A 16825-nucleotide genomic window follows, 5' to 3' on the forward strand; every position below is an offset into this window, starting at 1 on the left:
GAGAGCATCTCCCTGGGTATTTCGTATGTTCCCAGGCAGAAATGACTAATCCATTCTTTTTACCTTTTGCGGCCTCCGATTTTTGTGACTCTCAGCTTTTGCATCATCCTAGAATGATTGACTGATTCCCAATAATCTGCTTCCAGATAAGGAGAGTGACATTGTGCTAATCTAAATGTGCTGTCAAACTTGATAACCGTGCCGTGAACAGAAAATTAATGCCAAAGTGACTAGACTAGGAACCAAGTCAGTAACTGGACTGCTCCCAGTTTTTGAATCTGTCTGGACGTTTCTGCTGTGATGTAACTTTCAGCAATATTCTTTTTGAAAACTGAGTAAGATGCCTCATTGGAGGTTAAACTGTAAAATGGAAAATAAGGGTGGGGAGGGTAATGCGATTAATCATAGCATTTTATCTGGTGCCTTTTCATGATTCAGATGTCAGTGTTTTACAATCAATGGATACTTTTGAAGTTTAATTGCTGTTGTAATGCAGGGAAATGAGTGATCATCTATATTGCACGTCCCACTGGGAATAATGAAATAGAATGGATTATGTAATTGTTTTAAAGGAACGTCGATGGTCAGGGCACTGAAAAACTTAATTGCGCCTTACGGTAATATATGGAACGGTCTACCCACCTTTCGGTTAATAGGTCGATGGGCCGAATGGCCTAATTCAGCTCTGAGAACTTGGTCATCTTTCATGGGATGTGAATACCTCTGGCCAGCAGATGTTGCCCATCGTGAATGGCTGATGAGCTGAGTAGCTAGCCCCCATTTCAGAGGGCATTTAAGATTCAACCACATTACTATAGATCTTGAGTCACATGTAAGGCACACTAGGTGGGGTTAATAGGTTTCCTTTCTTAATCTGTATTAGTGAGCCCCAAATAAGTTTCTTTGCCAATTGATAGCTTTATGATCACCTGCTAGCTTTTAATTCCAGATTTTATTAGTTGAATTTAAATTCCACTAGTTGTTGTGGTGGTATTTGAATCTTTATTCCCACGCTATTAACCTGGGCCTCTACATTACTCATCCAGTGCTGTTACCGCCATGTCCCTCATGGAGCAGATGGGGCCATCTTTTATTGGTTTAGATTGAGAGGCAGTACATCCAACAGTGCAGCAATCACCCCATGCTGCGTGAATGTGAGGCAAGTTTCTGTCTATTCTTGATCTGTGTGCTCATATTTCTACTTCAGTGTTTGAACCTGCAATCTTCTAATACTTAACCTGAGGCAAGAGCTGATCCAAATCCAGTCCTTAAAGCAATACAGTTTTTAAAACTTACATTCTCATCCTCCCTCAATACTGAGAAAGCTTGCCTGAGAATCGGAAGAAAGTGAGGATTGCAGATGCTGGAGTTTAGTGTCGATTGTGTGATGCTGGAAAAGCACAGCAGGTCAGGCAGCATCCGAGGACCAGAATAATCGATGTTTCGGGCATGAAGGGCTTATGCTTGAAATATCTATTCTCCCGCTCCTTGGATGCTGCCTGACTGGCTGTGCTTTTCCAGCACCATATTCTCACCTGAGAATTGGATGGCTTTCTCCAAATATAAAATTTGATGTCCTGAAACATTTTTGTCCTTTTTCATTTTAAAGCTCTTATTTGTTTAGTGTATTTGTGGTCACCGAACCAAGAACTAGTATCAGTAGATAGGTGGAGACTTTAAGCCTGTTATGGACTAAGCCAGACAACTCAAAACATTCTTAAGCAGGCAGCCCCAGACAATAACTTTGCAATTTGTTTCGGTAAGTGTACAGTAAAAATTACCTGGATTAAGTTAGCTAGGTTGACTAGATTTTAAAACAGACAAAAATTTATCCACAACATTACACAATGAAACATCTAGAACAGAGTAAAAAACCCCTACGAACTCAACCTATCCAGCTATACTTAATTATGCTGTTCCAAATATACACAACAGTCCCAATAAGCAAACCCCCTTTAAAACCCAGTATAAATGGAACACATGCATACAGGTTGAAGTTGAAGAAAAGAGAGAGTATCCATACATCTCCCTGTTGAATTTCCCAGTTCAAGACTGAACTAAAACTGCTCTGCTCAGCTCAGCTCAGCTAGACAACTGACCACTTTCCTTCCATTATACAGGTCACTTCTAAAACATGACCACTTTGGCCTGAAGTCTCATCTGTTTACATACAAACAAAAGACCTCTCAAAATCCTTTTCATTCTGTACCAAACCAGACTGATCGGAGCCCAGCCCGGTTTATTACCCCTCTGAAAACAATCAAGGATAGAGTCTCCTTGAGCCAAGGAACAGCTTTTAGAAAAAAAGACTAGTTTTGTGATGAGCTTTTAACTGTCCTCTGAAATGACCAAGCAAACCACTTTGTTCAATTGTAATTCAGTTGTGACTGTAGTGAGTGGACACACCTTGACATTGAGAGTCATTGTTTGAACTGCTCTACAGCTACAGCCTGGATCGTAACGCAGTCCCTACGGATACCAAAACAGAAAGCACTGAAGAAGCTCTATAGAAAGAACAACCAGCATTAACGTTTTGAGTCCTGTGACCCTACTGATGTTGGATGGCTGCTAATTGGTATTGGCTAAGTCTAAAAAAAAGCTTTGACTACCCACTATGAACATTAAAGATCAACACAGCTGAACAAGCAGAGAGGTTTGTGATGATAGTGTGGTTTCTGGGGAATGTTTTGTTCTTCTAATCTTCCTCTATAGATCCTCAGTTTTTATTCCTCATTGTGGAGCTTTTATGCACATGAGGTGGGTGAGGGAAGCAAGCTGCATGTCATTTGCCTGTTTGCAGTCGCTCCCCCTGATGTAGAGGGAGCAATGGTGTGCAGGATTGGGAGCTGGGGGAGTTGGTTTGGTCACAGAATGCCTGTGATGGGGCCCTAAGCTGAATGTGAATGAAAGCTAGAGACTTTCAGCATCTAAAATGTTTTGTTGCTGTCAGCAAATGTGAGATTGTAATTTATGTCAATTTAGGTAGTGAACTATATTGAAAACTGGACACTATCTCTTGCCAGCTTTTCAGTCAAGTAAGTCCAATTTTTATCCAACTATGAAGTCAGCGGTTTTCAGTGAAATTTACACAGCAAAATTGATGTTAGCTGTTCACAGATTTTTTTAATTGGGAGTTCGGTATGGCATGTAATATTTTGAGCATTTTTATATTTCTTTATTTGCGGTGATGTCTTACGACAAGCTGCAGTTTTCTTTAGGGTCTGGTGCCATTGGCTGGGTCAGCTTTGTTGTCTGTTAAGCAAAAGTGAGGACTGCAGATGCTGGAAACTAGAGTTTAGATTAGAGTGGTGCTGGAAAGTCCCTTCATCAAGAATCGATCCTGCTCATCCTGCTCCTCGGATGCTTTGTTGTCTGTTGTTCGTTACAATTGAACTAAGTGGTTTACTCGGTCATTTCAGAGAGCAGTTAAAAGTCAACCACGTAGCTGTGGATCTTGAGTCACATGCAGTCCACATCATGTAAGGATGTCAAATTTCCTTTCCTAAAAGACATCAGTGAACTAGATGGGGGTTTTTACAACGACCCAACAATATACAACAATGGTTTCAAGGTCACCATGGCTGAGACGAGTGTTGAAGTCTAATTTATAAAATTGAAATTCCAACCTGTTGGGATTTAACCCTATTAGCCCAGAACATTAGCTTGGATCTCTGAATCACTAGAACAGTAAAGTTACTACCATATCATCTTAAATTATGGGAAATAAGTAAATGTCAGTAATGAGCTAGGTGTTGTTCCTTCATACTTTTCATTTTTAAAATAACAGACTACTTTCTGAGGAAAGGAGGAGGACTTTGCAAGTAGTCTTCTCAAACTACCAATCACTGTATAGGTTGGACCTCATTTGCAAATTATTGAAACTTCAGATCTATGGAGTTTTCAATATAACGGAATTCTGAACATGTTTGTTAGTATGAAGAGAATCTGAATTGTATGACCCAAGTGTGTTCAAGTGTTATGTCATTGAGTAAACCTCTCTGCTAATTTAAAAGCAGCAACACCGAAAAGGTTAATCCCATGCAGTAATCTGAGAATTTGAGAGGCCAAGAAGTAGTTAAAGTAAAACTTAACTTTATTTCTTAAAGTATAACAGAATAACTAACTAACAACTATTTACAACTCCTTCCTCTAATCTTTTATTTTCCCCTCTTTAATACTAGTCCAAAAAAACTCCTGATTAAAATTTATAAAACAAAACTTCTTATCTCAAAACCAGGCAACTTTCAGTTCTTCTCCGTATTCCTGTCGTCGTCGTCTTGGGGATTCTGCTTCACATGTTACTGATCGACAGAGGTACCTTTTAAGAGAGCTATTTTTCAAACAGTCTTTAAATACTGGTAGCTTGGCAGTTCTCCTCCCAACTGTTCAGTTTTTCCTGGCCTTATACCCCCAAAGCATCAGATTGAATCATTGGCTTTAAGATTGTCAATATACTGAAATCAAACTTGATTGGGATTTGGTACTTTTTGGGTATATTTTAAATTGATTGGCCAAATTCGAATTTGTTTTTGTCTCATAGCAACTCAACCAGTGGTACCTGTTCTGAATCAAAAGTTAGTTTGTAAATTCTCCAGCACTTGGTGTGCTTGCCTAGTCTTTCATTCTCTTGAAGGCACAGTACACTTCTACACCTTCATAACACCTCCTCCCTTAAGAAAAAATGAACAATCATAATGAAAAGATGCCTTAATTTTTTTTTATTCTTTAAACACATTACCCTAACATACCGATAACTTTAATCTAAGTTCACCTCAAGTTCTTCCCATATAAGTGTGGGTGTGTGTGTGTATGAAACACTAAATAAATACCACATTTTATTAAATAAATCTGCAATAATGCATCTGCAATTACATGTATGATTTTTAAAAGTCTGTAACACAACACTGCAACAAAATAGTCTCATATTCATGTCTTTAAAGCATCCTAAGAATGTAGGCAGATTGTGATCCATGTACACAACTGTCTCCAACACATTGTTTGTGACATACACGTTAAAATGCTGTAAGGTCAGGGCCAAACTCAATAATTCTTTGTCGATTGTGGAGTATTTTCTCTGGTGGGTGTTGATCTTCTTCGAAAAGTAACCACCTGGCAGTTCAATCCCAGCCTCATCTTCCTGTAGGAGTACAGCTCCAACTCCTATGTCACTAGCATCAATGGCAACTTTAAAATGATTTGAAAAGTTTGGTGTAGCTAAAATGGTTTAGTGGTTAATGTGGCTTTCAAATGGCCAAATGCCTCCTGGTATTGTTCTATCTGCCGAAACCGTGTTCTTCTTCAGCATATTGGCTAACGGTGCCACTATACTGCTGAAGTTTGGAGCAAACTTTCGATGGAATCCAGAGTCCAAAGAATTGAAGCACCTCTTTTTTTCGAGGTTGGTCATGGAAATTCCTCGATGACCTTCATCTTTGCATTCCGTGAGGTCAACCTTCCATGGCCGATGTTGTGTCCCAAGGACATCACCTCTGCTTTTGTTCTATTTAGGGTTATCACAAGTTTTGCATCTCGTAGTCAGATTAGATTAGATTACTTAGTGTGGAAACAGGCCCTTCGGCCCAACAAGTCCACACTGACCCACCGAAGCACAACCCACCCCTACCCCAACATTTACCCCTTACCTAACACTACGGGCAATTTAGCATGGCCAATTCACCTGGCCCGCACATCTTTGGACTGTGGGAGGAAACCGGAGCACCCGGAGGAAACCCACGCAGACACGGGGAGAACGTGCAAACTCCACACAGTCAGTCGCCTGAGTCGGGAATCGAACCCGGGTCTCAGGCGCTGTGAGACAGCAGTGCTAACCACTATGCCGCAGTGCTAACCACTATGCCACCGTGCCACCCACAAAGTCGTGCAAAGAGCTCTGCCAAATGTACTATGTGATCTTTCCAGGATTTACTAAAGGTCACTACATCGTCCAAATAGACTGCACAGTTTGTTAACCCAGCCACAACTCTGTTCCTGAGGCTTTGGAATGGGGCGGGTGCTTTCTTCATTCCAAAGGACATCACTTTAAATTGATACAGACCATTTGGGGTTACAAACGCAGACGTTTCTTTCGCCATCTCTGATAAAAGTACCTGCCAGTAACCATGCATTAAGTCCAACTTGGTGATGTAACTTGCTTGTCCGACTTTCTTCATACAGTTCTCCAATCTAGGAATTGGATATGAATCTGATTTTGTAATGACGTTGACTTTCTGATAGTCCGTGCAGAATTGTTCAGTCCCACCAAGTTTGGGAACTAGGACAATCAGCGAGCTCCACTCACTCTGGCTTGGTTTGATGATGTCCTAGAGTGGTGCTGGAAAAGCACAGCAGGTCAGGCAGCGTTCAAGGAGTAGGAAAATTGACGTTTCGGGCAAAAGTCAGTGAAAGGCTTTTGCCTGAACGTCAATTTTTCCTGCTCCTCAGATGCTGCCTGACCTGTTCTGCTTTTCCAGCACCACTCTAGTCTTGACTCTAAACTCCAGCATCTGCAGTACCCACCTCCGCCTTGATGGCCTTGTCAAGCATGGCCTCCATCTCCGTCTGAACCTGTCAGGCTTTGAAAGGATTAAGCCAATAGGAGTGTTGCTTTATCGGAGCAATATTCCCTACATCGACTTCATGTACAATGGCATTAGTCCTCCCCATCTGATTGTTACGTATGTCCTTATACTGCAGTAACAAATCTTTCAACTGTGTTCTGTGTTCCTGAGACAGATAGCTTACTAACCTATCCCACTCCTCAAGGACCTTTTTCATTCTTAAATCTATTTTGAGGCACATCAAAATCCACATCTAGATTTGATTCCTTACTCCCAAGGGGCAGTAACTAACACCCGTTTCTCTAGTTCTGTCTCTAAGTATAATATAGTTTCAGCATGTTACGATGACAGACCAGATACCTTTTTTCTATCTGGCATCATTACTAATAGTTCTGATTCAACCTTTTCTCAATTTGATAAGGGGAACTAAACCTGACTTTGAAGGGATCTCCTATCACTGGTAACGGTGTTAACACATCATCCCCTCAGGAAAACATCAGAGTCTCCGAGCTTTTATCTGCCACCTGCTTCATTGTACACCATGCTCTGTTTAGGTGCTCTTTAACTAACTCACCTATTCGATTTAATCTCTCCCTCACCTCTGATACATAATCTAAGTATGAGATCTCTGACTTTGGTCCTGTCAATTTTTCTTTAACTAATTTCAAAGGGCCTCTCACTTCATGCCCGAATATTAACTTGAAGGGAGTGAATTGAGTGCATTAATTTGGGGCATCTCTAATGGCAAACAATATGAATGGTATACCTTTATCCCAATCATTAGGGTAGTCCTGACAGTATACTCTCAACATGGTCTCCAAGGTCTGAAGCCACCTTTCTAAAGCTCCCTGGGATTCAGGACGATATGCACTGGATTTAATGTGCTGTATACCTAAGCTATCCATAACCTCCCTAAACAGCCTTGCAGTAAAATTTGACCCTTAGTCTGACTGAATCTCTCTGGATAGCCCATACCGTGTGAAGAAAGCTACTAACTCCTCTACCACCCTTTTTGCCTTGATACTCCGTAATGGAATTGCCTCCGGAAATCTGGTAGACACATCCATTATGGTTAGCAAGTACTGGTCCACACTTTTAGTTCTTGGGAGGGGACCTACACGATCAATTATAACCCGTGCGAAAGGTTCTTCAAATGCAGGAATTGGCAACAAAGGGGCTGGTTTTACTATCGCCTGTGGCTTACCCACCATTTGGCATGTGTGACACGTACAGCAGAAGTTAGCCACACCCTTGTGCATTCCAGGCCAATAAAAATGCTTTTGTACCTTAGCCTGAGCCTTTCACATCCCTAGGTGACCTCCTACAGGTAGTTCATGTGCTACCCATAACATTTCCTGTCTGTATGCTACCAGCAACATAATCTGGTGCACTTCAGCCCATTTCTCCTCTGCACTAACCTGCCGTGGTCTCCGTTTCCACCTGAGGATTCTATCTTTAAGATAATAACCCTCTGGAATATTCTCTGCCTCCTTTTCAGAGTACACATCCACATATATATCTTTTATCATCTTGTCTTTCTTTTGCAAGTACCTTAAACTTTAAGGACTAAACACTTCTGTCTGACCCTCTGCCTGTTCAGGTTTTTCCTGCACCATTACATCAAACAGGGTATCCGCTAACTGAACCTCAACTCCTTCATCTTTCTCTTTACTTTTCCTTTTTTCTGTGACTTATGATAGTTATTACGCAGTCTGGGAAAATACCAGGATATTTTTATTTTAACTCCTCAGTTTCTTGGGCTTCTCCACAAAAAGGGGTGTCGCTCCCACCTGGATCCTACCAAATAATTCCCAAGAACAAACTGAATTCCTGGAATTGACACTCTTGTCAATCACTCCCACTGTAACTTCCCCAGACTTGAGTTGGCACTCCAGCCTGATTTTATGTGGGCGAATGCTAAATTTCTGTCCTTCTAACCCACAAACTACCACGTGCTTGGGTAACCAATCAGGAAGAATGTCGATTGGCTCGTCCCTTACTATCAGCGACTGGTGAGACCTTGTATCTCTCAAAATTATAACTTCTTGTCCTTCTTCCCTGTTCTTTGAGTAAACTTTAACCACAGAGTTGAATTCTTTGTAGGGCTTGGGTACTAACCCAGCCCCTGCCTAGGCTGTGCACTCTCCTGCAGCACCCTCAGCTCTTCTTGGGGTCTCCTTTACTGCCTTCACTAATGCCACTGGCTTAGCTTCTTTTCCTGCAGCACCTTTCTTTAATGACCAGCACTGTGTCCTTGTCTTTGTGTCCCACCTTCTGGCAGGAGAAACCTTTTCCCAGTGCCCTTCTGAAACCACTGGCACAGTGATTGTCTGTGTCCCACTCCATTACAGTGAAAACACCCGAGGCTTTACCTCCTCTCCACCTCTGTCTTTTTCAATCCTGTAGTAAGTTATTACCAGTGCTCTCTACTCTTGGTTTCGTAATGTAGGATCTCCCCTTCTCCCAATCTCTATCGCTCACAGGGTGAAATTCTGGCCAAAAACTTATCTGATGTACAAACGTACTCATCTGTTAATTCTGCTGCCCTTCTCACTTCCGGAACTTTCTGTTCCTTCGCATGAGTTCTTACCATCTCTGGAAGTGAGTTTTTAAACTCCTCCATCAGAAAAATCTCTCTTAGAGCCTCAAAGGTCCTATCTATTTTCAAAGCATGCATCCATTGATCAAAAAGACTGTTTGATTCTTTCGAACTTGATGTAAGTCTGACCTGGTTCCTTTGCTGTGTTTCTGAACCGCTGTCTGTATGTTTCTGCTACCAATTCATAAGCAGTTAAATAGCCTGTTTAATATCATCATAAAGTCTTGACCCCTTATCTGACAGTGCACTAAATACCTCACTAGCTCTACCTACCAGCTTAGTCTGAACGAGGATTACCCATAAACCACTCCACCTGCCTAGCCAATTTTCAAATGAAATAAAGAAGGCTTCAACGTTTTCCTCGTCAAAATGTGACAGAGTTTTGACACATTTGCATATATCAGTAAGTTCTCTTTTAATCTCCATCCTGTCAACTTTGCTGATTAAGTCAAACTTGTCCACCTTTTCTCTCTCCCTTTCTTCTCTCTTTGTTCAGTTAAGAACCTGCTCTTTCTTCTTCCTCTCTTTCTTTTTGCTCCCCACGTGCTGCTCTTTCCCTTTGTTTATCTTCTAACTCCATTTTCCTCAATTATAATAAAAGTTTTTCTACCTCTACTACACTTGTCTGTTTTTCTGATACACCTAAGTGAGTAACTCCCTTACAATTTCAGCTTTACTTTTGTCCTTAGTTAAACCCAAATCGGACTTAATGCTAATTCTAGAAGTATGGCCTTTTTCTTTCCTTCTAAACTTTCTTGGTAAATTTGAGAATCATCTTCAAATTACAGAACCTCTTCAGCAATTTTAAGAGCCATTTCTCTCACTTTTAATTTAATTGCCTACAAGTCACCAAAAGTAAACAAATTGTCTCACCTACGTTTTATTTAAAGATTTGGACACCTAACCTGTGAGTGTTTAAATCTGCTGGGATTATTTTGTACCCCATTGTCTTCAAATCTGTCTAAACCAGTTCAAATCCCGATGATGATCCCCCAAATTGTTATGACACGGGGTAAACCCCTCTGCTCATTTAAAACCCGGAACACAGAAAAGATTTAGGACAGTAATCTGTGAAAATTCGAGTGGCCACAAACTATTTAAAGTAAAAATTAACAACTTTATTTCTTAAAGTATATCAGAGAATAATTAACTTACAACTATTTTCAACTCCTTCCTGTAGCCTATGTTTCACTTTCCCCTCTATAATACTAGTCTGATAAAATTTCTGATTAAGATTTATAAAACAAAACTACTTATCTCAAAAAACCAGGCAGCCTTCAATTCTTCTCTGTATTCCTGTTGTCTTTTCTTTTTCTTGGGGTTTCTGCTTCACCAGTTACTGATCGATAGAGGTACCTTTTAAGAGAGCTATTTTTCAGGCAGTTGACGCTTTGCTAGCTTAGCAGTTTTCCTCCCAACTGTTCAATTTTCCCCGGTCTTATACTCCCAAAGCATTGGATTGTGTCATTGGCTTTTAAGATTGTCAGTATGTTTGATTGGAATTTGGTATTTTTAGGGTATAATACACTAGCCAAATTTGAATTTGTTTTTGTCTCATAGCAACTCAGCCAGTGCTATCTGTTCTGCAGCAAATGTTTGTTTGTAAATTCTCCAGCACTCTGTGTGCTTGCCAAGTCCTTCACTCTCTTCAGGCACAGTATGCTTTTACACCTTCATAACGTGTATTTAGCCTTGTGAGATCAGGGTGCCCCCTATCTGCCTGAAGCTCCAATGTCACTTTCATGAGGTAACATTAGCACGCTGTAGTCAAGCGGTAATAACATATATTAAGGTAAATTATAGTCTTCTGATGTGTGTTATTGTTTTTGAAATTCTGTGTACGTTTTGTGTTACGTTGGCTTCATATTGATCTAAACTAGAACTATTTCTAGTTGCATCATGTTAATCTGCTCATAATTGAGATTTAAGGTGACAGTGATTAAGTGTCAGTCATTAATTCCTTAAAGTCCATATTTTTTGGTTATTAACCAAGAGCATAGTGACCAGCGTGTGCTGTGATACCTGGTGTTAGCAATAATGGGATGGTTTGATCAAGAGCCGTAGTTTGTATCCATTTCACTTTCTCCATGTTAATACCTCTGTCCTTCTTTCCCCTTCCCAAAACAATTCTGAAGTTTGAAGCTGGAGGCATGTGTGTCTTTTGATTTCAATGCCAGTTTTGTATATTGAGTTTGATTTAGATTACTTAGTGTGGAAACAGGCCCTTCGGCCCAACAAGTCCACACTGACCCGCCGAAGCGCAACCCACCCAGACCCATTCCCCTATATTTACCCCTGCCCCTAACACTACGGACAATTTAACATGATCAAATCACCTAACCTGGTTAGGTGTGCCTAACCTGCACATTTTTGGACTGTGGGAAGAAATCGGAGCACCTGGAGGAAACCCACGCAGACACTGGAAGAATGTGCAGACTCCACACAGTCAGTCGCCTGAGGTGGGAATTGAACCCGGGTCTCTGGCGCTATGAGGCAGCAGTGCTAACCACTGTGCCATTTTCGTCATTTTACAATGTCTTCTGAATTTTCCAAACGATATTCTGAGTTAGCACTAAAACAAAATAATCATGTCAAAATCAAAATACTGCAGATGCTGAAAAGCTGTTTGTTTTTAAAAAAAAGCATGTTGGAAACACTCTGGTTTGGAAGTGTCTGTGAGGTGAGAAGCAGAGGTAACATTGCAGGTAAGCTACCTTTCTTCAGGATTGTTCAGAGCAGCCATAAGTGATCTCCGGTAATTAATTTAATTGTACCTAGACGTCGGAAAGGCATTGGAAAGAATTTCCCGTGGTGGGCTGTTAATTAACACACAGCCTGTCGACTGAGGGTATATCTTGGGAATTTATTTAAAAATAATAATATCTGGGTTGAATGGTGATATTTGAGAGTTCAAAGTGGAGTGTTTCAGATCAACGTTAGATCAAGACTTTGATTGACATTCTTAAATTCCTGAATCCAATGTATACTAGACAAATAGGAGCAGGAGTAGGCCCTTCAGCCTGCCTCATCATTCTGTATGGTCATGGCCCAAGCCTCAACTTTTTTAAGCCAGTTCCTCATTTTCCTCACCACCTTGAGATTTCAAAAAATCGTCTACCTCCTCTTTAAACACTTTCCATGACCTAGCTTCCACAGCTCTCTAGGTTAGACCATTCGTTACCCTCTGGGAGAACAAATTCTTTTGCATCTTAGTTTTAAACGAGTGACCTCTTATTTTATAGCTCTTATTCTGTAGTTATGTTCCCTAGTTCAAGACTCCCCCACTCCTGGTAATCTCATCTCAGCACCATCCCTGTTAAGCCCACACAGAATCTTGTATGCTTCAATAAGATTCCCCCTTTCTCTTCTGAACTCCAGTGAATAAAGGTACAACCTTGTTTGCTGTTATCAATTAGTGAACCCCTTCATCCCAGGAATCAGCCGAGTGGGTCTGTTTTGAGCTAACTCCAATGCTAGTGTATCCTTTTTTAAACATAGGGACTGAAACTGTGCACGGGACTCCCAAGTACAGCATCACCAACACACGTGCAATTGTAACAAGTCTTGGCTATTTTTAAACTCCAAACTCTCAGCAATGAAGGCTACAAATCCATTTGCCTCCTTATTTACTTGCCAAAGCTCCATGCTAACATTGTATTTTATACACAAGAACAGCCAGACCACGCTCTGCTTTTTTTTTGGTGTCTTTCTCTATTTTATATAATCTTGTCTTTTGATTCTTCTTACCGAAGTGCATGACCCCTCACTTTCCTAGATTAAACTCTCATTTGCCAAGCTTGTGCCCACTTAAAAGACCCACCGAAATCCACTTACATATTCCTTATGTCCTCATCAAAATATGCTGATGATTTTTCTAACATCAGCAAATTTGGATGCATCACACTTTGTCCCCACCTCAAAGTTATTAATAATGATAATATGAGACACTAAGACTAATCTTTGATACTCCATTACTTATGTCTTTCTGACCTGAAAATGACCCACTGATCTTGACTCTAAACCACGATTATGTTTTGCCCCCAGTAGTGTGAGCTATTGCGTTTTGCAATACCTGTTACATAGCATCTTACCAAATGCCATCTTTGAAATCCAAATACGTTAAACGTACCGGTTCCCTTTTGTCAACTTTGCTTGTTATTTGTATGAAATAGATGTAATAAAGTTTGAAGTGGTAGATCAAAAAAATACAAGATGAATGAGCCAAAAATATATGCTTCAATGGATGAAGATTGATGTGTACGAGTGTAAGGTGCTATCTGGAAGAGGAACCAATGCAAGAAGTTCCTTTCAGAACAGCATTTCTACACTTCCAAGGACTACAGTTCAAGAAGGTGACTCACCACCACCTTCTCAAGGGCAGTTAGGGATGGACAATAAGTGCTGCTCTGGCCAACAATGCCTGCATTTGTCATCGAGTCATAGAGATGTACAACATGGAAACAGAGCGTTCGGTCCAACTCTTCCATGCTGACCAGATATCCTAACCTAATCTAGTTCTATTTGCCAACACTTAGAACATATCCCTCTCAACCCTTCCTATTTATGTACCCATCCAGATGCCTTTTAAATGTTGTGATTGTACCAACTTCCACCTCTTCCTCTGGCAGCTCATTCTACACATACTACCCTCTATGTGAAAATGTTGCCCCTTAGGTCTTTGCCCCTCTCACCCTAAACCTATGCTCTCTAGTTCTAGACTCCTGTATACTGTGGAAAAGACCATGTGTATTCACCCTATCCATGCCTCTCATGATTTTATAATCCTCTATAAGGTCACCCCTCAGCCTCCAATGCTCAAGGGAAAACACCCCCAGCCTGTTCAGCCTCTTCCGACAGCTCAGATCCTCCTTTCTTGAATGAATTTTTTTAAAAATTGTGTGTGAATGTTGTAAAAGCTACGGAATGTCTGATTTTCATGATTAAAAGCAATTTTATGGGTTTACCTTTCTCATTGTGAGTTAATATACAAATATGGAGCAAGAGTATGTGTTCAGTGTAATTGAGTATTTCACATTGATATTAGAAATAATTCATATACACTGAAAATATAGAGTGGACTAAGTAGTCAAGTCAAAAACTATTTGTTGGTGGGAAATAAAACTTTTATGGACACAACATCATAAATTCAAAAATTTGCTGAAAATTAAATTTTTGCTAATGATTGTGTGTGCATGTAATTTAAGCGTCCAGGTGTTCCAAAATTCCAACTGCAGTGGTCATGAAATTTTTTTCTTCTGTTTTGAGAGTGTAACTCCCTGAGGGTAGAGCAGATAAGATAAATAGAACAAGGATAGACTTATAGAATGTGCAAACCGCTGAAGCTGTAAACCTATTGAGTTATTCCTAATTTTCAAGTGAAACATCGGAACAGTTTGCTCATCTCAATTTCTTAATTCTTGATGTCCTTGGTAAGATGAAAACTATGCTGTGAATGATTTACTAGCACAGCATAAGCCATAATTACTACTACTTATTCCAGATGCAACTTTCTCACTCTCTCGTATATTTAATTCCTCACTCTAAAGTATCTAGTTCAGCACTTAGGCTGAAAGCTTTTTTGGCATCCGTTATGCCTGTCCTGACCTGTCCAAATAACATTTTCATCTGGTTTTCATCACTTTAAGACAACATGTCTCTCGATGAATATTTCAAATCCTACTTTCTTTTCTTTCTTAAAAGAAATAAAAGTCAAAACTACAACCAGTCTGGGACTTAACAACCCTAATTTTGCCATGCTCAAGCATCTACACAATGAGACAGAGCTACTCAATTTGTGCCTCATATGTTCAGAGGCTATGCATAACTAATTTATAAATTATATAATTATTTTGTAGATTGTCGCTCTAAAATGTTCAGTACAACTGCAGCTTAACCCTTTGTAGCATATCTAGCCAACAATAAATAAGAATTCTGAAGGCATCTAATTCTTGCTGGTTCAGAAGTTAATTTGAACTTGATGTCTCAGCTACAATGATATCATCTGCCAAGTTTGCCTCGAAGACGTAACTAGATTTCCTGCCGTTTTCGATTTGCTCAGTGATTACTTTGTTTAATTTTGTCAACTGTGATCAGTCTTTTTCTGAACTGCAATTGTTGAACTTTGCAGCATTTCCTGAAGGTGGAAGTTGCCACTGAGCTTGAGGTGGGTGTGGAGTTTTGGCGTGTTTATATCAAATTAAGAGATTTTGAAATTGCACTGGTTGATCTGAATGACCCAGCTCCTTACCGGGTGTGGGAGATTTATGGGCCGGAGGTAGAGAAACGAAAGCAATTTAGCCTGGAATTTCTGCAAATGTTCACTATTGATTTATCTCCTAAAGAGTTGTTTATCCAAATCATATTTTTGGTCATTTTTGCACACGTCTTTTCATACCGCTGGAGCATAAATCTTCATGAAGATATTGGGGGACGGGTGGGGATGTCTGTGCATTCTGTTATTGAAATTTGGCCAAAGTTTCCTTTTTGGCACAGAATAATTATTCTTACGTCTGGAGTGGAATTTTTTTAGAATATGAAATACACACAGCTTTGCAGGGTGAAGTAATTCCCAGCTCAGAATATTTGCAAAAACCTCATGATTGCTCCAAGTGATTAAATGCAGAAATATCAATTTTTTTAAGCTTCTTTATGCAGATGACTTGGGGTATTCAATGTGTAATGAACAAAAGATGGAAATTATAATGAAATGTACGTGGAGTGTTAAGATGATTTGTAACATGAGCAAAGCTTAAGTGATTTTATTCTTTTGCTGAGAATATCAACTTTTGTCCTTGTTTATCCTTTAGAGGTCTTATTATCAAAAGTAAGAGTCGACCTCAGGAACCAAAAAGTGTGCAGTGGGTTTTTGTTTTTCTTCTCTTTCCATCATTGTACTCATGTGGATGATATTTGTCAAATTAGATTGGATTCCGTGCAGTGGAGAGCTTGAAATGGTGTAGACGCATTTGAGTGCATTTAAAAATGTGTATAATTGAAAGGATAACGCTGTCCTATTCTTATGATGTGGGCAATAAATGCCATATGAATTCTCCTGTATAGATGTTTTGAAGGCTGATGTGATCCATTTGAGTAATCCCTCCAGTCTTCCTTGATCTAACAGGGATGTCTCCAAACCAGAAAACACCGTTTTATGAATTTTATTGTTGCAGGAGCGAATAAGAACGTACATGAACAAAGTGAAAGAAATAACAGACCGCCAGAAGGCATCGCGACTGGACAAGGGAGTGGCCTCGCGCATTGTCCGACATGCACTGTGGGATGCAAAGCCAGAAGGACGGTCAAAAATGCCATCCAAATCCTCCCATCGTTGAAAATACGAGAAAGAGAGATCAGCATTGTCAAAATAAATGAGAAGGAACTTTTAGAACTTTTCTCTGTAACACCACTGGGTGTCAGCAATGTTTAACAACATTATAACTGCTTTCTACGTGCAAATTCTAAATGGATCAGATTTTGTTTTTCTTTGGTGAATTTACAAGAAACCAGTCACTGCAGGCATAAGCAAAAACATTCTTCGAGTGTAACATTTAAGAACTTCTAATTTAAGAAAAAGTATAGCTTTTTTTCTAAGCATCTACTTTTTTTTTGTAAGGAGTTGATCTCAGTTCTAAGGTTATCATTTTTTTTAATGAAAGGTTGTTTCCGAGAT

General features: G+C 40.0%; 1 protein-coding gene across 1 annotated transcript in view; it reads left to right on the forward strand.

The window, feature by feature from the left end:
• c1d (C1D nuclear receptor corepressor) overlaps positions 1-16618 on the forward strand; it is a 33191-nt gene extending 16573 nt beyond the window's left edge. Inside the window, exon 4 of the mRNA XM_060831098.1 lies at positions 16326-16618. Coding sequence (XP_060687081.1) covers positions 16326-16487 — 162 coding nt within the window. The 3' untranslated portion in view covers positions 16488-16618. The remainder of the gene's footprint in view (positions 1-16325) is intronic.
• Positions 16619-16825: the final 207 nt, after the last annotated feature.

Source organism: Hemiscyllium ocellatum, chromosome 10 (genome assembly GCF_020745735.1).
Source record: "Hemiscyllium ocellatum isolate sHemOce1 chromosome 10, sHemOce1.pat.X.cur, whole genome shotgun sequence".
NCBI classification, from domain to species: domain Eukaryota; kingdom Metazoa; phylum Chordata; class Chondrichthyes; order Orectolobiformes; family Hemiscylliidae; genus Hemiscyllium; species Hemiscyllium ocellatum.